The sequence below is a fragment of the Vanrija pseudolonga genome, chromosome 7 (genome assembly GCF_020906515.1).
Source record: "Vanrija pseudolonga chromosome 7, complete sequence".
Classification (NCBI taxonomy): domain Eukaryota; kingdom Fungi; phylum Basidiomycota; class Tremellomycetes; order Trichosporonales; family Trichosporonaceae; genus Vanrija; species Vanrija pseudolonga.
The window spans coordinates 2,294,732-2,319,735 of record NC_085855.1 but is presented as its reverse complement, the minus strand read 5'-3'; the positions used below and the strand labels follow the sequence as shown (position 1 = coordinate 2,319,735).

The 25,004-nt window shown below is 64.2% G+C and overlaps 10 protein-coding genes across 10 annotated transcripts; 9 read left to right on the top strand and 1 right to left on the bottom strand.

Annotated features, from left to right (window-relative positions):
* The first annotated feature begins 1,986 nt into the window (after positions 1–1,986).
* LOC62_07G009778 (uncharacterized protein) lies at positions 1,987–3,256 on the top strand. The gene is made up of 3 exons (XM_062776339.1): positions 1,987–2,451; positions 2,502–2,780; positions 2,833–3,256. Exons 1-3 carry the CDS (start codon positions 2,218–2,220, stop codon positions 3,157–3,159), a joined length of 840 nt encoding a protein of 279 aa, XP_062632323.1. The 5' UTR covers positions 1,987–2,217; the 3' UTR covers positions 3,160–3,256.
* A 125-nt stretch (positions 3,257–3,381) lies between these two features.
* KHT2 (Hexose transporter 2) lies at positions 3,382–5,092 on the bottom strand (the record flags this gene model as incomplete). The annotated part of the gene is made up of 3 exons (XM_062776338.1): positions 3,382–4,560; positions 4,604–4,821; positions 4,870–5,092. The coding sequence occupies 3 exons, from the start codon at positions 5,090–5,092 to the stop codon at positions 3,382–3,384; spliced, it is 1,620 nt and encodes a 539-aa protein (XP_062632322.1).
* Positions 5,093–6,239: 1,147 nt separating this feature from the next.
* Positions 6,240–10,271, top strand: ams1_3 (Alpha-mannosidase). The gene is made up of 7 exons (XM_062776337.1): positions 6,240–6,549; positions 6,586–6,871; positions 6,915–7,156; positions 7,207–7,541; positions 7,656–8,067; positions 8,109–9,438; positions 9,479–10,271. Exons 1-7 carry the CDS (start codon positions 6,490–6,492, stop codon positions 10,183–10,185), a joined length of 3,372 nt encoding a protein of 1,123 aa, XP_062632321.1. The 5' UTR covers positions 6,240–6,489; the 3' UTR covers positions 10,186–10,271.
* A 1,626-nt stretch (positions 10,272–11,897) lies between these two features.
* Positions 11,898–13,859, top strand: LOC62_07G009775 (uncharacterized protein; the record flags this gene model as incomplete). The annotated part of the gene is made up of 1 exon (XM_062776336.1): positions 11,898–13,859. One exon carries the CDS (start codon positions 11,898–11,900, stop codon positions 13,857–13,859), a length of 1,962 nt encoding a protein of 653 aa, XP_062632320.1.
* Positions 13,860–14,049: 190 nt separating this feature from the next.
* Positions 14,050–14,919, top strand: LOC62_07G009774 (uncharacterized protein; the record flags this gene model as incomplete). Its single annotated transcript, XM_062776335.1, has 1 exon — positions 14,050–14,919. One exon carries the CDS (start codon positions 14,050–14,052, stop codon positions 14,917–14,919), a length of 870 nt encoding a protein of 289 aa, XP_062632319.1.
* A 283-nt stretch (positions 14,920–15,202) lies between these two features.
* On the top strand, positions 15,203–16,312 carry LOC62_07G009773 (uncharacterized protein). The gene is made up of 5 exons (XM_062776334.1): positions 15,203–15,366; positions 15,412–15,460; positions 15,500–15,595; positions 15,633–16,033; positions 16,071–16,312. Exons 1-4 carry the CDS (start codon positions 15,247–15,249, stop codon positions 16,028–16,030), a joined length of 663 nt encoding a protein of 220 aa, XP_062632318.1. The 5' UTR covers positions 15,203–15,246; the 3' UTR covers positions 16,031–16,033; positions 16,071–16,312.
* A 1,326-nt stretch (positions 16,313–17,638) lies between these two features.
* LOC62_07G009772 (uncharacterized protein) lies at positions 17,639–18,390 on the top strand (the record flags this gene model as incomplete). The annotated part of the gene is made up of 4 exons (XM_062776333.1): positions 17,639–17,734; positions 17,776–17,824; positions 17,860–17,955; positions 17,999–18,390. 4 exons carry the CDS (start codon positions 17,639–17,641, stop codon positions 18,388–18,390), a joined length of 633 nt encoding a protein of 210 aa, XP_062632317.1.
* A 324-nt stretch (positions 18,391–18,714) lies between these two features.
* LOC62_07G009771 (uncharacterized protein) lies at positions 18,715–19,793 on the top strand (the record flags this gene model as incomplete). The annotated part of the gene is made up of 5 exons (XM_062776332.1): positions 18,715–18,804; positions 18,847–18,895; positions 18,924–19,031; positions 19,070–19,479; positions 19,662–19,793. The coding sequence occupies 5 exons, from the start codon at positions 18,715–18,717 to the stop codon at positions 19,791–19,793; spliced, it is 789 nt and encodes a 262-aa protein (XP_062632316.1).
* Positions 19,794–19,900: 107 nt separating this feature from the next.
* Positions 19,901–21,826, top strand: LOC62_07G009770 (uncharacterized protein; the record flags this gene model as incomplete). Its single annotated transcript, XM_062776331.1, has 1 exon — positions 19,901–21,826. One exon carries the CDS (start codon positions 19,901–19,903, stop codon positions 21,824–21,826), a length of 1,926 nt encoding a protein of 641 aa, XP_062632315.1.
* Positions 21,827–22,196: 370 nt separating this feature from the next.
* LOC62_07G009769 (uncharacterized protein) lies at positions 22,197–23,870 on the top strand (the record flags this gene model as incomplete). The annotated part of the gene is made up of 1 exon (XM_062776330.1): positions 22,197–23,870. One exon carries the CDS (start codon positions 22,197–22,199, stop codon positions 23,868–23,870), a length of 1,674 nt encoding a protein of 557 aa, XP_062632314.1.
* Between the last annotated feature and the right edge of the window lie 1,134 nt (positions 23,871–25,004).

The following is a 25,004-nucleotide window of genomic DNA, read 5'->3' as shown; positions in this document are numbered from 1 at the left end:
CCAGCAGCAGCAGTAGTAGTAGTAATGTTGGGGGGCGTGTCTCGTGGGTTCTGCAGCGTCATGTAGATGTATATATCCCAGGTCGGGGGCGACCAGACCAGGGCGGCCGGGGCACGGAGGCTCTCGGCTCGTAGAGTCCTCGCATTGCATACATGGGCCAGACTGGCTGCCCTGCCCTTGCCTTGCTTCCTGCAAACCGACTGACGGCCGGGGGCGACGGTGCCCGCTGCGAGCGACCGACGGTGCTTTGGTTGGTTTGCAGTGGCTGACTGATTGAGTAGCTCGGGGTGGAAATTTACCGCAACCTGATTATTGTCCAAGTTGCGTAAGGGGGGCCAAGGTTGTTGGGCTCTGATGCCACAGGTCTGCTGCCTGCCTTGCTGCTGACGAGGTCATCGGGAAGGATACGTCACCCGTTGGGCGGTTTGCCGTCCGAACTGCCGCGGTGCGTTGCGCTCAAGCAGCAGCAGCAGCTGCTGCTGTAGCATGTGCGTGACGAGCATAACATGCCCAAGGGTTTGTACTCGATGCATCCAGAAGACAAGGGACCATGAGCGTGATGACAAATAACGGTAACTCTGTCTCCGCCCAAAGGCAACAGGGGAGGGAGGGAGTGCGAGAGAGAGGGTAGCATGCATACGGGGGGTGCTGCTGTTGCTGACTATGCTGCGCATTGCTTGCATGCCTGACACTGACTGCCCACTCTCACACAGTGGCTTGCAGGTTTTCTTATCTGGGACAGGCAAAGACAACAACAATGTCGTGGACGGGGAGGTGCCTTCGACGGCAGCTGCCTTTGCCACCCACCCCAGCTGTAGGCTCGACTGGCCTTTACGGTTCCTGCCAACCAACCTTGTATGTCGTCACTTCATATTGTGTGTGGGCAGTGTCCGCTGCATACAGGCAGCTGGGCGGAACACAATGCACCCATGCACTCCGCTCCGCTCGTTGGCGCCAAGGAATCGGCGCTACAGAGCCGAGCCTTACTTGGCTCGTCGCAGTGTCCACGTCGTCTACGCATTCCATCGGTCGGCCAGTTTCCGCCGCGCGCATCGGGCCGTCTGCAGTGCCATCGGCGGCCGAGGCAGAGAGAGACGCGGCTAAAGAGAGAGATGGCTGCAGTCTACACGCAGATGGCTGCCGTGTATCGAGCAGTACTAGTGGCTGCTAAACAATGGTACTAACCGCAATGTCACGCCGACCGACCCGCAAGTACGTTGCGAGGCCCAGCAAGCAAGCGACGACCCCAAGCGACCCCCCCGCCCCCATCCCGTGCCAGCAGCACGCAGTTCAGTTGGCAGCATGAAACGCTGGCGGATCGCATTAGGCAAGTGCCTGCCGCACCGAGATCGCTGCAGCTGCGTCTCAAGAAGCAATAGACAAGATGCCCCTCTCGTTGCTCGGGACAGCTGGGTGTTCCCATGGCCCATTAAGAATGCGGAAACGGCCCACCAGCGACTCGAGGGTTGGGCAAAAGGATACCGAGATTGTAAACACGCCAGGCTGGCCAGGGGCGGACCGGCCGAGAGGCGGGCGGAGGGCCAAGGACGGTGGCGGGGTGCGGGAGGGTTCGAGAGGGACCGAGGAGGCCTCGAGCCATGTGCCCATGCCGTCATTGAGCGTCCATGTCGCCCCTGACTGTTTTTACTTGCTTGCAACCACCCAGGGACGCACTGGGAACGACGACCAGGTAATATTGGGTTGTGCTTGGTGGACGTCGGTATGGCCAGGCGATTCCAAAGGACCACCTTGATGTAATCCACACGACCAGGGCGTGCACGCTGGTTTCTGTCGGCCGATCCATCATCCCATCCTCGCCATCGTCGTCGTCGTCGACAGCAACAACAGCATGCTCACCATCACAACAACGACCGTCTCGTCTCGTTCGGAGGATTCCGCCGGTCGACCGGCCGACTGCCTGACCGGGTCGGCACTGTCGGGTGCGCCGTCACTAGTCGCCACCGGATGCCGTATTTCCGTCATTGACACTGAGAGCGCTCTGGGAGCACTGACTAACAACAAACCTAACCAAGGCTCCACCATCGCTCTACTCATCATTAACACGGCAGCGAGCAGTGGTGGGACGTCGATATCAGCAGCACGCACAGTGTCGGAGTAGATCGGAGCCGCGTCGCCGACGCTTGGGCGATAAAGACGTCGATAGACGACAACCTGGACCGACACGAACCCACCAAACACAACACCGGGCCCACGACGATGACAGAGCCAGCTCCCACGACAACACAACCAACATCCCCAATGACCACCCCGTCTGTCGAGCACGCCGAGCCCAAGCCGGCCCTGCCGCCCCCCGCGCCCCCATCCTTCTGGAACGCAGAGCTCACGTTCGAGCGGCGGACGTACATCCCCGTACTCCTCTCGCTCTCCATCGCAGCAGGCAGCATCGACGTGTTCTCCGTGCCCGCGCTGGGCGTCTTCGTGGCCAACAACGTATGTCGTGCCACCTTCCCCGCTCCTTGGCCACAGCTGACACCCCACAGACCGGTAACCTCGTCTTCCTCGCCCTCGCCGCCTCCCAGATGAAGAAATACGACCCCGAAGTCTACCCCGTCGCGGCGGTGGTCGCGCTCGTCGGCTCGTGGTTCGGCTCGTTCTACGCCGGCCGTCTGGGCGGCTTCTTCGGCAAGCGACGGCGCGGCTACGTCGTGGTCGACATGACGTTCCAGGCCGTGCTCATCTTCCTCGTCGCGGGGCTGTACTACGGGCACAAGATCCACATCCGCGACGGGCGGACAGAGTACGCGTCGATCTTTCTCATGGTGGGTGTGGGCTGGGGCAGGTTGAGGGCGGGACACAGCTGACAGCTCCTAGGCCGTGTCGATGGGCGCGCAAAACGTGACCGTTAAAGGCCTCGGCGGCCCACCCACCATGCCCACCCAAGTGGCCACTGGCGCCATGTCCGACTTCTTCGCCGACCCCAACCTCTTTGTCGGGCTCACCAAGAACCCGCAGCGCAACGAGCGCTTCGTGTTCGTGTGCGTGTTTGTGCTCGGCGGCATTATCGGCGGGTTCGCGTACCGCTACTCGTCGCCCCAGCTCGCGTTGATCATCACCGGTGTGACCAAGCTGCTTGCGACCGTGTTTCTCGTCCTGCTGTCCAAGCCTGCCGAGCCCAAGCCCGCGGCCGTCAAGGCGTAGAGCGGGTCCGCGTCTAGGCGCGGGCCGTCATCCGCAACTTCAACTGTAGGGCGCACATCTGTTGTCATCATAGCATCTGCATCCACATTGCATCTTGCCGCCGATACTAACCGCCCATAACAACCCTAACTCTGTCTTACGCTCTGCGTCCTAACCGCGTCTGATCACCCGTCTCCGCCCTGCCTACTCCTACTCCGCCTGCCCACACGCCCGTGCCCCCGCCTACTCCTCACCCTGCCCCATCCTCGCCTCGAGGTCTTTCTCCACATCAGTCTTGTACCCCTTCCACTTGCGCAGCGGGACGCGGTCGACGAACATCTCCTGGATCTCGGCGGGGCTGCGGCCCATCGACTCGGGCATGATGAAGTACGCGACCACTGTGCCGGGGATGCCGAGGCAGACGAAGAAGAAGGCCGACTTGACCTTCCACGCCTGGATCATGAGCGGGACGGTAAAGTTGATGAGAATCGCGTAGAGGTTGCAGTACGCCAGTCCCCAGCCTGTCGCGCGGGCCTTGAAGCGCAGCTCGGGCATCTCAGTGAGGTACGCGTACGACGTGGACGACTGGAACGTGTTGAAGAAGTTTGCCAGGCAGCCCGCGAACACGAGCAGCGCGCCGAGGCTCGGGCGCGCATAGTCGAGACAGCCGACAATCGCCATCAATACCATGCCGGTACACGCGCCCGTGAACCCGATGAGCGTCATCCTGCGCCGGCCAATCTTGTCGACGAGCAGCGAGTCGATAAACACGGCCGCGATGGACAGGCACCCCATGATCACGGTAACAAGAAACGGGTCCTTGTTGCCCGCGAGCTGGAAGAAGTAGGCCGAGTACGAGCCGAAGATTGCGAGGCCGACAAACTGCTGCAGGACCTTGGGCCACGAGCCGATCAAAAACCGCTTGAGGTTGAGGCCCTGCAGCATGGCGAACGGGCCCTCGGCCTTGGCGGCGACGTCCCACTGGTGTTGGACCTTGATGGTGGCAGCGATGATGGACACCTCGGCGTCGACGTCGTACCCGGCCACGCCCTTAAAGTTCTTCTCGAGCATGGCGCGCGCGCGCTCGACCTTGCCCTTGCGGACGAGCCACCACGGCGACTCGGGCAAGAACACTACGAGCAGGAAGCCAAGGCCGATCATCCCGAACTGGCTGTAGATCATCGTCTTCCAGTCCATCGGGTTCGTGTCGGCGCGCGCCTTGAGTGCCAGGCTTGCGCAGAGCGTGCCAAACGAGAACCACATGCTGTACGTGACCACGAGGAACCCGCGGATCTGGGCCGGCGCAAGCTCGTTGATGTACACTGGAAGCGTGGCCTGCACCGAGCCGACGGCGATGCCGCCGATGAGCTTGGCGATGGTCCAGTGCCACCAGACGGTGGACACGCACTCGACGATCGCGGCCTGGGTCGTCAGAGAATGTAGTGGGCGCCTTCACTCTACTCACGATGATCAGCCCCACAATAAAAGTGTACATGGCCATCTTGCGCCCAAACCCGTCCGCGACGAACTGGATGGAAAACTGCCCAATCACTTGGCCGGCAGAGTAGATGCCGCCAAAGGACGACACCCACGACGGGTTGATCTTGGCCTGGCCGGCCGCGGCGAACTGCCGGATAAAGCCCTTGTTGGCCACGATGGACGCGACCATCTGGTGCTGGTAGCCTGGGTGTGGGTCAGCACTGATGGCAAGGGACGAGCATGAGTGCGTACCGTCTGTGGCCGCCGCGAACCCCGCAATCGCACAGATCAGCGTCACCCGCCGGAACTTCTTGACGGCGTCCCACGTCCCGAGCATGTCGTGGTCCGACTTGAGCTGCGCGTCGTGGTACTGCGTGGCCTTTTGGATGATGACGCCGTCGTCTTCGCGGGGGGTGGCGACGGACTCGACGTGCGCCGTGTTGGCCTTCTCGTCGGCGGGGGTGACTTGAGACATGGCCGGGGTTGCTTGGGTTCACTTGGAGTTGGACTCGAGTTCGTTGGAGTTGCCTTGTCGTCTTCTCGACTTTGCGGGGCACGATGGGGCCCTCGAGAACCAACGCGACGTCTCTTTAAGCGCGACGACGCAACAACAATCGGAGTTACCGAAGTCACTTCGCACCTGTCGTCTTCGAGTGATTACCGGGTCGCCGGTCCGAATTAACAGCGCAAGATGATCAGCTGAGACTGCGCGTGAGGTGTTCTCGAAGTTGGTGTCCACGGGGGACCGGGACGGTTAGTGAAGGCCTTCATCGTTCGGATCATCTTCATCCACGACCGACAGACACGAGGGCCCCCGATCGGTCTTGGCTCGGCACTACCTCACCCCGCATCGCAAGGATCACAGTGCTCCGCGCGCAGCGCCAATACGCCCACCGTCCGCTGTCCAAGAAGTGGGCTTGGTGCTGACCGACCGCCGGCCGCCACAAGGGCACCTTGCTGAGCGAGCGACAAGTGGCACATCCGAGCGATTGCCCGCACTGCCCGCAATATCCGCCACGCGGGGGCTTGGCGCGACGTCCACCTCCAGCGAGGAAGTACACCTCGCTGTGCTCGCTAACTCCTGCCTTAGGCGACGGGAGGACGGCAGCGCGGCTGCGTACTACAGTGGGCAATGTGGCGCGGTGCCGATGCGGGGTGGAAGCTCGGCGCCGAGGCGTGTGGACAGAGCACTCCCTCTCCGCAGCGGACCCGTCCGCGGTGCCCCGTCATGTGAGCTCTTGGAACGGGGGACAGTGCTCCGTTCCGTCGTGCACAGGCGAGGTGGGTAACCGGCGTTCATGACTGCGCGGAACTTGCCGAGTTTCCGCCGAGAGGGAGAGGGGCTTTGGGCGAGAGTGGCAGCTTGACCGACGACGACGGTGACACCGCGATAAACGGCCCACTGCGCTCCGCGCCCACAGCCGTCTATTATCGCGACCCGTGTAATGTACGGCGCGGTGGGCCGGTATAGTGTGCTGCCAGTACTGGTATCATCTCGCACGCAACCTCGGTGCGTCGGTGAAGACTCAAGGCAGGTTGAAGCTCAGCCAGCCTGATGCTGCTGTCTCGCCGATGTGGGGATGGTGGGTGCCCCGTCTACAGCCGCCACTCGGCACGGGCAACTCCGACCCTGTGATGCCATGTATCCGGCTCGGAGGCTTGCTCCCTCTCGTCGAGTTCCACTCTCTCATCGCGGGGTATGCAAGCGCTCGGCGCGCAGCGCGGAGCGCCCCCTCTCCAAGCCAGGGGAGAACCCCACGGGCCAAGGCTGGGTTCGGGCCATGTTCGGCGGCACCTCCGCATCACCTCCTCCCTCATAAATAAGCCAGAGGGTCGGTGTCCGAGGCCACACCAACGCGCAACGCACCCACAATGTCATCGACCTACCCCGTGCTCACCGAGCGCGTGAACCATCCCCTCCTCCCCGCAATCGTGAGGGCCCCCGTCCACCGCCGCTAACGTCTCCAGACGGACCGCCGCCTAGGCCTCTTCGTAGGCGGGCACTATGCCGCACATAACCTGTCCGCAGCGCTCGACCGCGCGCGCCTGCGCGGCGGGGACGCGGTGCGCATGACGCTGTGGTCCGCGCCAGGCCAGAGCAAGCCGACGTTTGACGAGGCCGTCGCGCAGCTCGCTTTGTCGAGTAGGGAGCTACACGTCGGCGATGAGCTCGGGCCGAGCTGGACGAACCACTGGGTCCGGGTCGACCTGGCCATCCCGGAGTCGTTCCGCGACTCTGGCGAGCCAGTGATCTGTAAGCCGGTGGCGGCCAAGAGCGGGGCGAGCTGACGCCGCAGTCGAGTTCGACCCAAATTGCGAGGCGCTCATCTACAACCTCGACGGCCACCCCCTGCACGGCATCTCGGGCGGGCCAAACTCCATGAAGGACGGCCAGCCCGGCACGGCCGAGGACCGGCGGGTCGACCACATCGTGCCGCGCGAGGCTGTCGCCGCGGGGCACTACTCGTTCTACGTCGAGCTGTCGATCAACGCCATGTTCGGGCTCGGGCTCAACGGCTTCCGGCACCAGCAGCCGGACGTGCGTGGCGCCGCGCAGAGTGCTGAGAGCAGGGCTGACACCGCGCCCAGATGAACGTCCACTTCCGCATCGACTCCGCAGACATCGTCCTGGCCCGCTCCGAGGCCCGCTCGCTGTACATCGACTTCAAGGTACTCACGCAGATGGCCCGTGGGCCCGGCACGGCGACATCGAGCCTACAAAGACAGGCGCTGCGGGCCGCCAACGACATCATGAACGTGTTCAAGATTGCCGAGGGCCGCGAGAACGACGACGAGCTGGACCGCGTCGTCGCGCAGTGCCGCGCTATTGCGGCCGGCGTCATTGGGCGCCCTAATGACGAGGAGCTGGTTAAGGATACTGCGCGGGTTGGTGACGACGCGCAGCTCTGGGGCATTGGACATTGGTGAGTGGTGTGGCTGCTGGCCCCGGCCATCATGGTCCTGCTCGTCGCGCCGGTCTAAACCTGGTCGCACTGGTCGTGCCCATCGCCGTGCGCTCGCTGACGTGCTCTCCCCAGTCACATCGACACGGCCTGGCTATGGCGCTACACCCAAACCCAGCAGAAGATCGGCCGCTCCTGGTCGTCGCAAGTGGACCTGATGAACCGGTACCCCGAGCACCAGTTCGCCGCGTCGTCTGCACAGCAGTTTGTCTGGCTGAAAGAGTACTACCCGAGCCTCTTCGACGCAGTCAAAGGCAAAGTCAAGGCGGGCCAGTTCCACCCCGTCGGCGGCTCGTGGCTCGAGCACGACTGCATGATCCCCTCGGGCGAGAGCCTGTGCCGCCAGTACCTCTACGGTCAGCGGTACTTTACCCGCGAGTTTGGCGTGCGCGCGCGCGAGGCGTGGCTGCCTGATACGTTTGGGTACGCGAGCCAGCTGCCGCAGATCCTACGGCTCGCGGGCATCGACTACTTCTTCACCCAGAAGGTGAGCACCACGACAATGCGGCGCCAACTGAACCCCCGCAGCTCTGCTGGAACCAGATGAACCCGTTCCCGTACAGCACGTTCAACTGGGCCGCGCTCGACGGCACGCAGGTGCTGGCGCACATGACGCCGGTGGACAACTACAACGCGCAGGTGGACTACGACGAGATTGTCAAAGGCGCGAGCACGAACAAGAACCTCGGCGTCACAAACCAGTGCCTCATGCTCTTTGGGAACGGCGACGGCGGTGGCGGCCCAACAGCGCTCATGCTCGAGAAGATGCGCCGCGACAAGGCTATCGCGGCGCGACACCGCGAGATGCCGAGCATCAAGATGGGCCGCGTGCTCGACTTCTTCGAGACGATCCGGCACAAGACGGATAACGGCGCGCTCCTGCCCACCTGGCGCGGCGAGCTCTACTTTGAGCTCCATCGCGGCACTTACACGTCGCAAGCGGGCATCAAGCGCGGCAACAGGGTCATGGAGCGGCTGCTCCGCGACACAGAGTACTACGCGAGCCTGGCGTCGATCCACGCCGCAGAAGAGGGCTACGCCTACCCCCGTGCCGCGCTCGACGCGATCTGGAAAGACGTGCTGCTCAACCAGTTCCACGACGTGCTGCCTGGCACGTCGATCGCCATGGCCAACGAGGACGCGATGGAGATCTACGCGCGTCGGGAGGCGGAGGTACGCGCGCTGCTTGACGCCGCGCTCGGCGCACTCGTGCCCCAGTCGGCCGCGATGAACGGCGTCGCGCCGGCCAGCTCTGCCGCCGACATACTCGTGCTCGACCCAACGAGGCTCGCACGCACAGAGGTGGTCCACCTCAGCGCGGGCGTCGTCGACCTGCTCGACGTCCCGAGCCAGGTGTTGTCTGACGGCTCGGCGCTGGCGTTCGCGCGCACGGCTGACACGGGTGTCGGTGGCCTTGTCGCTGTCGACAGCATCCCGCCCGCCGCGACGGCCCACGGCAGCGGCGCGTACACCCTCTCCAATGCCGACTTTTCGCTCACGATCACCAACGGCCGCATCGCGAGCCTGCGCGACGTCCAGCTCGACCGCGAGCTCATCCTCCCCTCTGCGCGCGCGTCGTCCGGCGGGCTGATGCTGTACGAGGACCTCCCGCCGGCCTATGACGCGTGGGACGTCGAGATCTACCACCTCGACGCGGCGACCGAGCTGGTCCTCAACCACGTCGAGGTTATCGAGAGCGGGCCGCTGCGCGCGAGCCTCAAGGCCACGGCGAGCGTTGGGAAGAGCGTGGTCGCGCTGACGTTCTCGCTCGACGCCACGCTACCCGGCGCGTCGTCGCGCTCGACTATCCGTGTCGACGTCGACGCCGACTGGCGCGAGCGGCACAAGTTCCTCAAGTGTAAGTGCCCCTGCCGTTGACCCAGCTCACACACCCCCAGTCGCGCTCCCTGTCGACATCCACGCCCCGAACGCGACCTACGGCAACCAGTTCGGGCTCGTCGAGCGCCCGACGCACCGCAACACGTCGGACGCACAGGCCAAGTTTGAGGTCTGCGGGCACATGTTTGCCGACCTCAGCGAACCGGGGTATGGGGTCACCTTTGCCGCGGACTGGAAGTACGGGTACGCCGTCGAAGGGAGCGTCATGCGCCTGTCGCTGCTGCGCTCGTGTACGGCCCCCGACCCCGAGCAGGACCAGGGGCACCATGCGTTCAGCTTTGGTATCATGCCCCACACTGCGCGGTTCCAGGAGTCGGGGGCGTACAAGCAGGCGATGCGCTTCGTCAACGACGTCTACGTGCGGACTACGACGGGCGCCGCACCGTCCCTCGCAGCCGCGAGCTCGTTTGCGGTCGTCGGGCCAAACGCCGACAGCATCATCCTCGAGGCGATCAAGCGTGGCGAGGACGACGACGAGCGGGGCGCCAAGACGCTCGTGTTGCGCCTGTTTGAGAGCCAGGGCGGGCGCGCGCGCGGGACGCTCGAGCTCACTGGCCTCCGCGTGGCCAAGCTGCAGTGGGTCAACATCCTCGAGGAGCCGCTCGGTCCAGAGGTGGTGACCTCCGCCTCGGATGCGGGGAGCACCCGCGTGGAGCTCGACTTTAGGGCGTTTGAGATCAAGACGCTTCACGTTTACCTCGATTAGGAGAAGCGTAACGAGAACAGAAAGCCTCGGAGCAGCAACACCACCACTCGTTTATAGACGGACCAATGCAATTGGATAGGCGCATGCCGTGACCTCCGCGCTGATGGCTGTCACTGTTGTTGTGCCTTCCGGCGGCTCATCATCACCATCCGCCGGGAGGGAGGGTACAGGCAGAGGCATGCAGAGAGAGTTTTGGTCCGAAAGTCAATGGCCAACTCGCCGCCACGGTGACTCCCCCAATGCTCCCGACGCAACTCTGCATGGCCCGAGGTTTGGCCAAGATGAGCTGGGCTGCCAGTGGTGCAGATTGCGCTCGGCGAGATCACTGTCCGATGAGGGATCCCGCGAGGCACGCGGCAAAATATGGCCTCATGATGATGGCGGGCTCGTCGGGTTCGACATGCTCGACGCATGTTCTACATGCGCGCTGAAACAGACGCATGGCAAGCCGCATGGGGTTAGACGTGCAGCCACTGTGTAATATTAGATGTTTCATCCCGAGAGTAGCAGCATTGTCGTTAATGGCTCGCTCCCCAAAGCAAGAGCAGTTGCATCCCGAGAGTTGAGCAGGTCTAGTCACTCGAGCCATCGAGCCACCCATCCACACACCCACCATTCGCTTGGAAGACGACAGTTGTGTCGTGACGACTGCAGCAGCAATCCGATGCCACGGTGCTGGCACCAGGCCCCGCCCAAACAACAGGGGGTCGACCATTCCACGAGAAGGAATGGTGTCACTGGCCACAGCAGTCACCATGCCACGGTCAAGCTGGGCTTATGCCACGGGATCGACAACGAGCCGGGTTCCTGACGACGCAGGAAGATCCACTGCAATTAAGCTCACTCGAGGCCTTGTTCTGGAAGTTGTTGTCTGCGTCGCGCCGCGCGGGTGTTGCTGGGGCGGCCAGGCAATGCCTTGGCCAAGCAAGGTAAGGCGCGCCCGCGACAAGTGGCTGATTCCAGTTGATTACCGCCTGCAGTATCCACCCTAACCACCTTTGTTGTTTATCAGCAGCGACATATATAAGGTTTAAGCGTCCATGAGGCAACCCTGCCGCGCCTGCCGGCTGCGAGGCTGGCTTGCCGAACGCGCCGCCGTCGTCAAGCAAGCAACGCGGCAAGACGATATGCCGCGTCCATTGCGGGCCTTGGCGCAATCATCGTCTGTCGAGACTTGCTCCTCTCGAGGCATTTGTCCACCCCCCTTCCCCCGCCGCTGACGTTACCTCGCCGCCGCGCACTGAAACATGCTGGCTCGCGGGCACGCCGGGCCACCGCGCGGTGCTGAGCGTGCCGGGGCTGGACGAGACTGGCCGAGACGAGCAGTGCCGGTGCTGAAACGGCTGCCTCACCCTGAGGGATGATTGTGCGACGGGCCGACAGTTCTCATCGCCTCTTGCCTCTTCTCGACGGCGGCGGCGGCCTCCTCCTCGACAATAACATGAGGGCAAGCCTCTCGTAATGCCACCACTCTCCCAAACTATCACATCGACAGCCCCCGCCGTTGGAGGCGGTCTGCGGGATGAGACGTTGCCCAAGAACGAGGCATATAAGCTGACCTGGCCGCCTCACCTCCCCCCAGACCTCTAGACAAGTAAAGTACTAACACCCCACCCACCCCCGCCACTCGCTCGACACCACCGGCGCCGCTCGACCGCCACAAGAGTTCGACTCTCCCCTCCGACCTTCGACACCCCCGACACACCCCCGCGATGAAGCTCCAGCACGCCCTCACCGTGCTCTTCGCGCTCTCCTCGCCCGCCTTTGCCGCCGTCATCAACCCACGGCAGCAGGGCAACGCAGGCTACGCACCGGTTGACGGCGCGGCCGCCAACGCTGGCACTGGCGCCAACGCCGGCAGCGGCAGCGGCCAGGCTGGCGCTGGCTCTGGTGCCGGTGCTGCCGGCAACGCGCCAGACGGCGGACCTGGCTCTGGGCCCGGCTCGGGCTCAGGCTCTGGCTCCTCGGTCACTGGAGCCCCCGGCGCAGCGGGCACCGACCCCAGCGGCGGCCAGTCCGGTAGCGGCAGCAGCAGCGGCGGCGGCGGCGGCGGCACCGACCCCGGCCAGGCAGCTGGCGGCGGTGGCGGCGGCAACCCCGGCCCCAACCCCAACGCTATCGGCCCCGCCGGTGCCTCCGCGGCCCCAGGCAAGGGAGCCCCTCCTCCGGCCTCCATGATCCCCTCGCCGGCCGTCACGCAGCCGTTCCCGACCACCGCTGGGCCGCTGCCGAACCCCAACAACCTCCCGGTGCCGGGCAAGGCGAACAACCCGATCCCGAGCGCGCCGCCTCCCCCCGCGCCGACGGTGTCGCAGAACCCCGCGCCGGCCGACGTCGTCGCCCAGGCTGGCGCCAACGCGCCCAACGTGGCCGCCTCGCTCGCGTCCTCGGCCAACGCCGTCCTCCAGACCGGCGGCAGCCCCGGCATCGTCGGCGGCGGCCCGCAGGCTGCGCCGCCCGTCGGCGGCCAGTCGTCGCAGTACCTCTATGTCTGGTGCGGTGCCGAGGGCCGCGTCGACGCCGACCGCATCGTCACGCTCGACTTTGACCCCAACTCGCCCAACTACGGCCGGCCGATCTCGCAGACGCTCGTGAGCTCGGGCAATGAGCCGCACCACTGCGGCCTGTCCAACAACGGCCGCACCATGGTCTGCGGCGGCTTCCTGTCCCAGTTCAAGGGCCAGAACGAGCTGTTCGTCTTCGACGTCGGCGCCGACCCCGCCAACCCCAAGTGGGTCGCCAACAACCGCGGCGGCTACGGCAACGTCCCCGACGAGGTGTTCCCCCTCAACGACGGCACCTTCTTCGTCACCGAGATGGGCAACAACTGGGGCGGCGGATACCCCGGCCGCCTGGCCCACCTCGACGAGAACGGCAACCTCATCGCAGAGTACCCTCCCAACCCGCCTCCCGACTTCCTGCCCCACGGCATCGACGTGCGCTCCGACCTCAACCTGCTCGTCACGTCCGACTTCTTGAACATTGCCTCGGCGTTCAACTCGGTCCCCGGCGACCCCGTCACACAGGCCTCGGTCCGGGTGTGGAACCTCGCTACCATGCAGATGTCGCCCTACAAGATCCCGCTGCCGTCGGGAACTGCGTCGATGGAGCTCCGTCTCCTCAAGCACGACCCCCGCGGCCGTGGCTTCGTCGGCGGCACGGGAACCGGCAAGGTGTACCTGTTCGACCCCTTCTACCGCGTCGCGCGCCAGGTTATCGACGTCAACGACCAGCTGTCGTGGCTGCAAAAAGTGCTCTCGCCCAAGATCACGGCCCAGATGAAGCAGGTGTCCGAGGACGACCGCTTCCTGTACTTGCTGTACGCGTCCGACTTTGACAAGTGGACCAAGCGCTCTGGCTTCTACTCTGGTGTCGCCGTCTTTGACATCACCAACCCCGAGACCCCCGTCCTTATCCAGGACTACAAGCTGCCCGCGTACGCCGGCCCGCATCTCATCAAGATCTACGGCAACCGTCTCGCCATCACCGACTACTTCCTCAACCTCGACAACTTTGGCAAGGTCCACGCCGACGGTGACCGCCACGTCCGCGTCTTCAACATTGGGCCCGATGGACGCATCATCCCCGACCCCCGCTTCCAGGTGCCCTTCTCGCAGCTCATCCCCGGTGTCAACCTCCGCCCCCACGGCCTCGCTGCCAAGGTCGCTCGTTAATAATAGTAGACAAGAACAAGAACATTGCAATGCAGACAGAACATTGGGTTGTCATGGGCGGGGCACTTGGGGAGTGGCCGTGTCGATCTTGAGGGGGCGTGGCGAAGGGCGTCTCGACTTGACGAGACGACTGACAGACTTGTCTGACACTGTTCCAACCTGTCACTGACCTTCACGTCGAACAGCGGCCATGGCAGCTCCAACTACGACCCCGTCGCCGCTCCCAGCGTCGTACTCGAGACCGGCCGATATGAGGGCGAGGCTCGCCACGGACTGGTGGAACGGCGACACCCTCGAGGTCCTCAGAACGGACGACCAGGCCCTTGCCCGCGTCCCAGTCGAGCTCCTTAGGACCTACCACGACCCGGCATTTCTCCTCGACACCATCGTGCGCGCGTGCTCCGAGCCCGCACCACTGTCCGGCTCGGGTGCCGACGCCGACCCCGAAGCCGAGGACCTCGAGTACACCCTCTCCCCATCCGACATGGGCGCCATCCTCGCCAGCAGCGTGGTCCGCTTGAGCTCCAGCCGCACCGGTGAGCCCGTGGCCCTCATCGCGAGGCAGCCCTCCCCTCCCGCGCTCGAGGACGTCGAGGACGAGGACGACGACGAGGACAGCGACGACGACGACGACGAGGGCCACGCCGTCTACTTCCGCGCCCTCCCCAAGTTGTTCCGCGCCGCGCTGGTCAAGCGTGACCCCGCGTGCCCCGTGACGGGGCTGCGCTACCACCACAGCGAGGAGACGCACATCGTCCCCCTGGACCGCGACGACGTCTACGCCCGCCTCGGGCTCGAGGCCTTCACCGTCACCGCTGGGCTCGTCTGTGACATTGTGATCCGCCGCAGCTTTGACCGGCAGGCGATCTGCCTGCTGCGTAACGCCGACCGCGTCGACATGCTGGCTCTTGCCACGGACCACCCTTGGGCACAGGAGCACCACGGGCGCAGCTTCTCGTATGGCGCGGTGTGGCCTGATCCCGAGACTGCGCCGAGCAAGGCTGCTCTTGACTGGAAGGCGCGCGAGACGTTGCTGTCTCGCTGTGGGGTGGGGCGCTAGGACGTAAGGGGCATGAGCTGTAAGAGGGGGAGGAGGAGTGCGGCGCTGGGTCTCGCTGTTGACACCTTTTTCCTCAACGTCGACCTCGCCCGCGCCCGCGCCGTCGACCTCGCTCTCGGTTTATGCTTAGTGTGTCTAAGATGATGCCATGCATTTGAATGCTGCACGTATGTTTGGGTCATTGTCTCGGGCGTGGGGGCGCGACGGGTGCAAATACATCCTTGGGCATGCGCCACATTGTCGTCGTCGTCGTCGTCGTCTTGCCACCTTGTCTCAAAGCTCTCATCCGCCCACTCACTCATTTCACTCACCCATTTCCTTCACACCATGTCGGCTTCGTCCTCCTCGTCTTCAGCTGCCGCCTCGAGTCCACCTCGTTTCTCTTTCTCACCGAGCGCACGCGAGGCCGACCGAGCGGCTGGATTTGACCCAGTGGGTCCCGTTGTTGTACGTCACGACGCACCAGTGTTCCCTCGTTGACCTCGTCCCCAGACTTCACGTAGGATATACCTGTACGGCGTAGGGCGCTATTGGGCCAAGGGTATGTTTGCTGCTGCGGGTATGGGAGTTGACAGTCAAGACGACCACGGCAAGCTCATAGACGTCATGAGTGTTGACGGTTTCCACCCCACGCTGCTCCCTGGGTGTAAACACGCCGAGACGTACTCTAGCAACGGTGGGTGGGGATCGCGAAGGTCTGCTTCTGATGCCAGAAACGCTGGAGTATGAAACTGTCGCGCTGGCTGCCAAGGTCCTCGCGACCTGGCAGAATACCTCTGGCCCCAACGCCAACTGGAATGCGTGTGCGTACGCCCCGGATGGACCTAGGCCACATCTAGGAAACGCCCCCCCGAGGCGTTACGTCCATGGCTCGCTCGCTGCGTGCCCGGGCGGCAAAGCGCCCAGCACAGGGGCGATGTATGACGAGCTGCTCCGCTTCGGGCCGATCGAGGATCTCTTCGTCACCACCCACCCCAACGACCCGGACTTTGGGCCCCCCCCGGTGGAGTGGCGCGCGAACGTTGCTTTCTGCGGCGAGGAGGCTGGCCAGGCCTTCGAGTTTGAGTACGGCCAGGGCGGGGTCCTCGGCCCATTCAACGTGTTCGTCTGAAAAGCACGCCAACTATGAGTAGCAGAGCTGACTTGAGCAGCAACTCGGTAACCATTGACGAGTTCAACTTTCCTCCCTTCCTTTGGCCACCTTCTCTGCACCGTCGTCGAGAGGCTGCAGGTCGATCCCCCTCGCCGTCCATGACGGTCGTTCTGCAGACCCCGGTATATGATAGTGTGGAGGTGATGGGTGCGCCGGTACCCATCCCAGAGGCCGCCTCGGAAACAGAGGCATCAACCAAGCAGGTCAATTAGAGTGGTTTGTTTACTCTGTGATGCCACTTCATCCTACTTGTCAAGTGGGCTCGGAGTGCAAGGCTGGTCGCGGGGCAACATCAGCGGGCAGCAACTGTACCTTGAGCTTGGGTATTCACACGTCAATCTCGAGGGCGGCTTCGTTGAACGTTACGTGCATGGCGATCAGCGTCAGCGTGTCAGGTCGCCGCGAGGGGCGCGACGAGAAGGGAGGCAAGATGGAAGGGGGTTGGGGATACGGGGGGTTGGGGTGATGTCGAGGATGATCTCCTTCCCTCTATCTAACTGTGCTCATTGTCTCCTCATCAACTCCATCTGTCATGTCCGCACCTACATCGCTGCTTGCAACCTTCACGCCGCCACAGGACCGCAGCTCGCGCCTCGCTGTTCACTGGTGGGCTGGTCCAACCCTTCTGGTAGTGGGAACCCGTGGCACAATTCTCGCCTATGTTCCGATCGAGTTGCTCAAGGGGTACCGAGAGCCACTGTTGTTGCTCGACCTCATTGCACGCTCATGTTCCCAGCATCCGGACGTTGAGCCCATGGACCCAGAACTGAGGTTCACCCTGTCACCCCCCGACCTGGCCACCATCCTCTCGGTCGCCCATGTGCGGGTGACTGCCACGAGGCGTGGCATCCCCCTCACAGTCGTGCCTAAGCCGTTTCGTAAACTGTTGGCGCCGAAGTCGAAGGACAAATGTTCGGAGGATCAGGCGCCGGCAGCTCCTCGCTCCAGCGCAGGCCAGCGCAAATTTCGGAATGACTTGATCGAGAGGGACGGCCGGTGCCCCATCACCGGCACTTCGTATGAGGATGCTGAGGCCGCGCATATTGTGCCACGTCACTTAGACAACGAATACGAGATGCTGGGCATCACCGAGTTCAGTGTCGAGGCTGGATTCTTGTGCGACATTCTGGTCCACAACAATCTCGACCGCCAAAAGATTTGCCTGGTGGTGAACGGTGACCAGCTCGACCTGCTGGTTCTCACCGCCGGTCACCACTGCATCCAGCCCCACCACACTCGGTCCATCTCGCTCAGCCAAACGTGGCCGGACCCCAACACTGCGCCCAGCCGTCGTGCCTTCGTATGGCTGTGCATGGCGAATTTGCTGTACAGGTTTGGGGCGGGGCCGGAGAATGAGGTGAGAGTGCTACGAGTTCTTATCTGACATTGCAGTAGGTGGCCGCCGGCGCATCGTACTGCAGTTTCATGCGTCCGGTGTTGTCTCAAACAGCGGTGAAACCTGTTCAAATGTCATGGCGGGGCTGTGGTTGTCGCCAAATGGCCAAAATGCCACACACCTGTTACGAACGACTCGTCAACAGGGTTGCCACTCATCCCACTACCATCATGTCGTCTTCAAGCCCTCCACGCTTCTCCATGTCACCGGCGGACCGCCAGGCCGACCTTGACGCGGGATACGACCCTCTCAATCGGCTGATTGTGGTTCGTAACGACACCAGTTCCAAGTTGACCTCGCCTCGTAGACCTCGAACCGCGTGTACCTCTATGGCGTGATGGGAGAGTGGGCCGAGAGTGAGTGAGCACCTGTATCCTAGCTGACGTTCAAGACGAGCACGAGATTGTGCGAGAGGTGATGAAGGTGGACGGTCTCCGCCCCACGGTGCTCCCGGGATGCGAACATCCACAGTCGTACGTCTGCACCGGTAGGTCATGGTGTGTGAGCATACCCGTCTGAAGCTGCCGCAGACATTATCGAGTACGAAACGGTCGAGCAGGCGGCCAAGGCGCTTGCTACGTGGCAGGACGGACAAGAATGGCTCTACGACTTCTGGACCGCGTCCACCGTCGCCCCGGGCACCTTCCCGCCGCCGTTGGGATACGCAGCGCCGAGGCGTGACCTCCACGGCCCGATAGTGGACGGCGTTCCACCGACCGCAGGCGCACTGTATGACGAGCTGATTCGCTTTGGCATGATCGAGGAGCTCTTCGTCACGCCCGGCCGGGAGCCCGACACTTGGCTCGCACGCGTCGCCTTCTGCGCCGAGGAAGCCGGCCAGGCGCTCGAGTTCGAGTATGCGCGAGGCGGGATGCTGGGCCCCTTCAACGTGTTCGTGTGCGTGCATACTGCCAGACGCTGACGTCGCAGGAGCAAGGTCTGTATCAACGAGTTCTGGTATCCTCGTGACCTGTGGCCACCCTCGCTGCTCCGCAGTCGTGCCCTCCCTCTCCCCTCGCCCTCACTACAAGAAGTTCAAACAGGCTTGCGACCCCGAGGCCACAGGATGACTGTGTGTGAACCCCGTCACATCTCATAGAACGACACATGTATGCACGCTTCCGGCGTTGTCTCAAACGAGGTGCAACAGGTTTCAATGTCGTGGCACGCAGGGCAAACGGCCAAAATGCCACACACATGTTACGGACGACGAGTCAGCTGCTTTGTCACTCATCCCACTGCCATCATGTCGTCCCCTGCCCCCCGTTTCTCAATGTCAGACAGCGACCGCCAGGCCGACATCGACGCAGGATTCGCGCCAATCGCCTGGGTCGTGGTTGGTGTCGGTCGGCCCGAGACCCCTCCCTGACACCGGCAGACCGAGCCCAAGCTGTACCTGTACCAGGTGGGGCGATACTGGGTCGAGCGTGGGTTGCATCCTCCCTGTCGCAGCAGCTTACACCCAAGCCGACCACACCTACCTCCTCGAGGTGATGAGCGTAGACGGGTTCCAGCCGGCCCTGCTGCCCGGGTGCGAGCACGCCTCGAGCTACTATTCCACTGGTAGGCACGCGCGCGAGCCCGCGCCCCGCTGACACCAGAAACGCTCCTGTACGACACGATAGCTCAGGTGTGGAAGGTGCTCGCGACGTGGCAAGACGGTCTGAAGCGCCTTCAGGTCGGCGACTACTGGGCTGCAGGGGTCGTCGCCCCAGGCGACCCCGAGCCGAGCTTTGGCGATGCGTCGCCGGGTCGCGATCTCCACGGGATGGCCGTGGACGGGCTCGCGCCGAGCGCTGGGGCGCTGTATGATGAGTTGATTCAGTTTGGGCCCATCGAGGGGGTCAGCGTGAGCGTGCGCGGCGAGGACGGCGAGGACGACGACGAAGACGACGACGAGGGTGGCGGCGTCGAATGGGTTGCACACGTGCGGTTCTGCCACGAGGAGAGCGCGCAGGCGCTCGAGTTTGAGATGGAGCAGCGCGGGAAACTGGGACCGTTCGTCATGTACGTGTGTGCGACTTGTACCCACACGCAGGGGGGCTGACATGGCAGTGGCTCGGTGAGCATCGACAAGTGGCACCTTGCCGACTGGTGGCCGCCGTCGCTGCGGCGTCGTCGCGGCCTGCCTCCGCTCGCTCCTGCTTTACAGTAGAAAGCTAGGATGCTGCGCGTGTGATATGCAATCATCAGGGAGGCATGCCGTGGCGTGATCCGTCCATGAACAGCAGAAGCCGCATCACGGCGTCTGTGCACCTCGGCGTGGCGTCGCGCCGCACGGCCATCTCGGCGTCGGCGTCGGCGTCGGACTCGGCGTCGGAGTAAAAAGTCACGTGATCGCCAAGATCGGGTCACAACAAGGTAATGTTCGGATTTCTCCTCGTCTCCATCACACTCATCTCATCTCTCTTGCCCACCTCAAACTCTCGACAATGCGCGCAGCATGCGACGCCTGCAGGCTCCGCAAGGTCAAGTGCGTGGAACAAGGCGCGCGGTGCGCCTTCTGCACCTCGCTAGACATCCAGTGCACGGTCACTGCGCGAACGCGCAAGCGGCGTACCTCGCCCGGCTCCATCGCGCCAGCCGCCGGCGTGCGCAAGCCCCCAGCAGCTGCTGCACCCCCGCCACCACCAGCAGGGCCCTCGCGCCAGCCGTCATCAAGCTCGATAAGCACGCCAGCACACCCACCGCCCAGGCCCACTGCCGCTGGGCCGCGATCGCGCCTGCTCGGCGTGCAGGGCCTGACGCGCGCCGCGCTCGACGGGTGCCTCGAGGCCTTCTTCTCGACTGTTGGGCGCGTGTTCCGCCCCTCGCTCCCGCAGGACGTGTTCCTCCCCCGTGCGCAGGTGGCGCTGTACCACGCTGCAGGGCTCCCCGTGCCCCCCGAGCTCGGTGACACGCCGGCAGCGAGCAAGCTGCTTATCTTGGCGGTAGCGTGCTGCGGCGCGCCCTTCTCGCACAGCTATGCGGCGCTCGCCGAGCCGCTGTACAACCACTGCCGGATGATCCTCGCGCAGAAGTCCCTGCTGTCGGCCGCGTCGGCCCTCGACGCCATCGACGCCGTCCTGCTCCTCTCTGAGCTGTACGTCCGCTCGCGGCACGCTGCGAGCGGCACGCGTGCGAGCCCGACCACGCTCGACCCGCTCGGCAAGGGCACGGTCGTCGACCTCATGTTCTACCACAAGCTGCATATCCCGCTACCCGACTCGCCGGACCACATGCGCCGCCAGACGCTGTTTTGGACAGTGTACATCCACGACGCGATACGCTCGGCCTCCGCGCACACATGCTACCGCATCGTCGACGAGGACCACGCGTGGCCCAAGCTCGTCGAGTCGGAAGCGTTCCCGTACGCGACGCTCACGCTCAACACCCGGCGGATATGCGAGGTGCACCTCAGTGCCAGGGCCAAGGGCGCCGGGTTTGGCGACGACGAGGTGCAAGCCACGCTGGCCGAGCTCTCAGCGCTCGGGCCAAAGCTCACCGTGTCCATCGCGACGATCGAGGAAGCGTGCACAGGTGACGGGCCGTCGCCGGCCACTCCGAGCCATGCGTACCGGCCTCTCACCGCCGTCGAGCAGCTCTTCCTGCTCAGCATGAGCAAGTGGCTGCACGTCGTCGTGTGGGTCGCGGTGCAGGAGAATGAGGAGCGACATCCGGGGCAAATCAGCCCGGCCGTCCGCGCCGCCGTAGAAGCAGCGACCATGGCCGCGTGCGAGGTCATGGCGCGCCTCGCCGAGATGTGCACCCAGTACGCACTGCACGTGCACGCGCCAAGAAGTATCCGCAACCACATGGCGAGCTTCACCCTCTTCCTCGTGCGCGCATTCAAAGCCATCGACAAGCCGAGCGTCGCTGAGTCATCAAAATACTTTGCCCTCGCCGAGACGCTCAACCGCGGTATACGCGGCGCGACAGCGTACCCGGATTCAATAGCACTGGCCGACACGCTCCGCATGGCGCTGTACCATGCGAGCGGGGTACAGACAACCGACGCAACGCGGGTCGCGGAGCGCGGCCTGCCTGCGCTGCAGGGCGAGAGCCTGCCCGCCGAGATTGCCCCGACGCCACTGCCAAGCGCTGTCGGCGGCGCCGCAGAAGGCGAAGATGTTTCTTCGCCACACATCCTGCCAGAACAACCAGCAGCAGTGCTTGGCGCCGCCATTGCATCTGCGCCTCTTAGTGCCCTGTTCTCGTCCACTTCGCCTGCGAGTATCCCCACCCCGGGCGGGTGGGCAGCGTACAGCAACGTACCCTTCGACCCTGAGACTGGGCTTGAAGGCCACCCGCTCGATTGGGCCGACTTGGTCTTTACGCTCAAAGAGTGCGGGTTTGGCTTGCCTATCGCGCCGAACTGAGCGCCGAGCGAGCGAGCAAAGTTCTGTTGTAGCATTTCTAGAAGAGCCGTCCTAGCCACCTTGGTATCGTATCCATCATCCCTTAGTTGTGGCTGCGGAATCGCGGCGGCGGTGTTTGAGCGGAGCCACCGGAGTCACTCACCTCGGACGACGACGAGGTGCTCTCGGCATGGCCGAGGAGTTGTTTTCGCCGCACCCCCATCGCACCACTCGGCATCCATCACACCTTACTCATCTCACGCTGAACAACGCCGTCTACCCAACCATCATCTCACGCTCACCGTCGCCGCCGGCATGACGAGATAACGCTGCAGCCTCTCACACTCTCCGCGCTTCGCCCCCGCCCGCCGCCCCCACGCATGCCGCCGGCATGCCCCCGAAGCGCAAGGATGCGGACCCCGGGCTGCCCCGCCCTCCGGGCACCCACAAGCGGGGCAAGCGCATCATGACGCTGCTGCAGCAGCACCACCACGGGGACGGGGACTCGCCGCACTCCACGCCAGAGGGCACGCCGACCCCGCCGCCGCTACTGAGCCCCTCGACTGCGCGCTTCGCCGCGACGTTTGCGTCGCCCGCGCCTGCCACCCCCGCGTCGCCGCACGCATGCCTCCTCTCCGTGCCCGGCCTCACGCGCCCCGCGCTCGACGACGCCATCGGCACGTTCTTCCGCTCCATCGGACAGACGTACCACCTGTCCATGAGCGAGCGCGTGTTCACGCAGCGCGTCGCGGTGCTCCTGTACGAGGTCGCTGGCCTCCCGCCGGCCGAGAGCGTGCCGGCCGTCTCAGAGCTGCTCGCGCTCGCCGTCGCGGCGCTCGGCGCGCCGCTGTCGTCCCACGCGCACCTCTCCGGCGCGATATACGCGCGCTGCGTCGAGCTCACGACCGACGAGGACGTGCTCGCCCGCGGCGGCATCGACGCGGTCGAAGCCGTCAACCTGCTCGCGGAGCGCGTCGCCAAGCCCCGCCAGGCGCACCCCCTCCGCCTCGACCCCCTTGGCCGCGGCTTCGCAATCGACCTGGCACTGTACCACAAGCTCCATGTCCCCCCCGCGCCGAGTCACCCAGAGTACGCGCGCCGGCAGACGCTCTTCTGGACGCTGTGGAAGTTTGACGCCATCCGCTCGAGTTCAGCCAGCACGAGCTTCCGCCTCGTTGACACCAACGTCGGCTGGCCGCTGCCCCCCGGGGCGGACATCGACATCCACTTTGCCATCGCGCGCGTCGCGCGCAAGATCTGCGCGACGCTGCTGTCAGCGCGCGCCAAGACCGAGGGCCTGAAAGCCGTCGACGTCGACGCAGCGCTCGGCGAGCTCGAGCGCCTCGACACAAAGCTGCACGTCTCGGCGCTGGACCACTCCCCGCACGCGACGTACCTCGTCTCGACGTACAACTGGATGTTCCTCGTCTGCTGGATCGCAGTCAAGGACTATGCTGGCGTGCTGCCGCGCGTGACGGTCGCCGCGGTCGACGAGGCGGCGCTGCGCGCAACAGAGCGCATGGCGGTGCTCGCGCGCACCATTGCCGACCGGCAGCTGCTGCAGCTCTCGCCGCGCGCAGTGCGCGACCAGCTCGCGGCGTTTGTGCTGTTTCTCGTGCGGCTCATGGTCGAGGGGGCGGTCACGTCGCGCGACGTCGCGGCGCGATACATGGCCTTGGCCGAGGCGCTGGTCGCAGCCGTTCGCAGCGCGTCAGCATACCCCGAGACGGCTATGCTCGCAAACGTGCTCACCGACGCGGTGTACAGAGCAGTCGCAACTCTGCCGCTGGAGGCGTCGCCCATGCCTCCTCCGGCGGCGCCCACACCGACGCCAAGCTACCCGCAGGGCTGGAGCAGCGTCGCCGTGTCACCGGCGGTAGTGGCCAATGACGCGTTCTTGGCAGCACCCGTCGCGCCAGCTGGCGTGCCAGCCGTCGTCGTGCCGGGTAGTAGTGCCGCCGCCGGGCCCCACGACGCACCACCAGCCGAAGAGTTTGTGCTCGACCAGGAGCTGCTCGACTTTCTCTCCGGGTGCGGCATCGAGATCCCCTTCTTCTCCGCATAGGCGGAGCCGGCGTACCCAGTGTAGATCATGTAGTCATGCATCATGTTTCACCGTGTATGACTGAGTGACTCGTGTCTTGTCTCTGGGCCGCCTAGAGCCCAGGCGTGTGTGGGCCTGGGAACGTGTTCGCGTGTTCGTGTCTCTCTCCAGCGGGAGGGGCCAGGGTAGGGTTGGACAGGTAGGTTTGACACCGACGAGGATGCGTCGAGCTCGAGGCGAGTCGAGGTGGACTGTGGTGCGAGCGAGCGACGTGGCGAGGCGACGCGAGGCGCAGATAGGGTTGAGCGGGCGCCGAGGACGTCGAGGACGTCGAAGACGAGGAATGGGGTGGTGCGCGATATGCATTGCAAGAGGAGAGGATATCGAGGCCATGGTGATTTCTGGCACTGCCACGACAGTCAGCGCCGTTGACAGGCCCGTCCCCGTCCACTGTCCACCGGCCGGCCGTATGCACCGCGCCATTAACTCTCCCCCAACCATGCATGCACTGACGGCCATCTCCGCGCGCGGGCGCGTCCACGCACGCACGCACGCACGCGCCGCCGAAACAAGTCCGCCGGTCGCTCGCAAAATAGCATGACGCGTGTCGGCGACGCAGGCCGCAACAACATCGGCTCGATGTGCCTGGCTGACCCGTCGTCGGCATAGTGTCCCTCGCTGACAGAGTGAGTGAGCATAGTGGGCTGCATGCACTGTTGGGGCCTGCAGAGGGCGGCACGGTATGCATGCAGCATGCACAGGTTAGTATCGAGGCCGGCCATGGCGAGGCTCTCGCTGCGCCTGGGCATCTATTGTCTGTCGGCGCCCGAGACGTCCTGCTGCTTCTCGACGTGCATCTGGGCACGCTGGGCGCTCGTCGAGGCCAGTCAGTTGATGGCCATCTCTGCGCCCATTGTCGGCATGAAGAGCGCCAACGGGCCAACAGCCAGTCACCATTGTCCCATTGTTCATCTTGATTAACCCGAACAATACCCACTGACGAGCAGAGATACGACGTCGCTGCTGATAACGCCCCGACCAAACTCTCACTGGCTCTCATGCCAAGAGCGATCAATCAGGTGCAGGTCAGTCAGGTGCAGTCGCTGCGAGGGACGCGTCCTGCTGACCATTGTCTCGCTTACGAGATTCCAACGA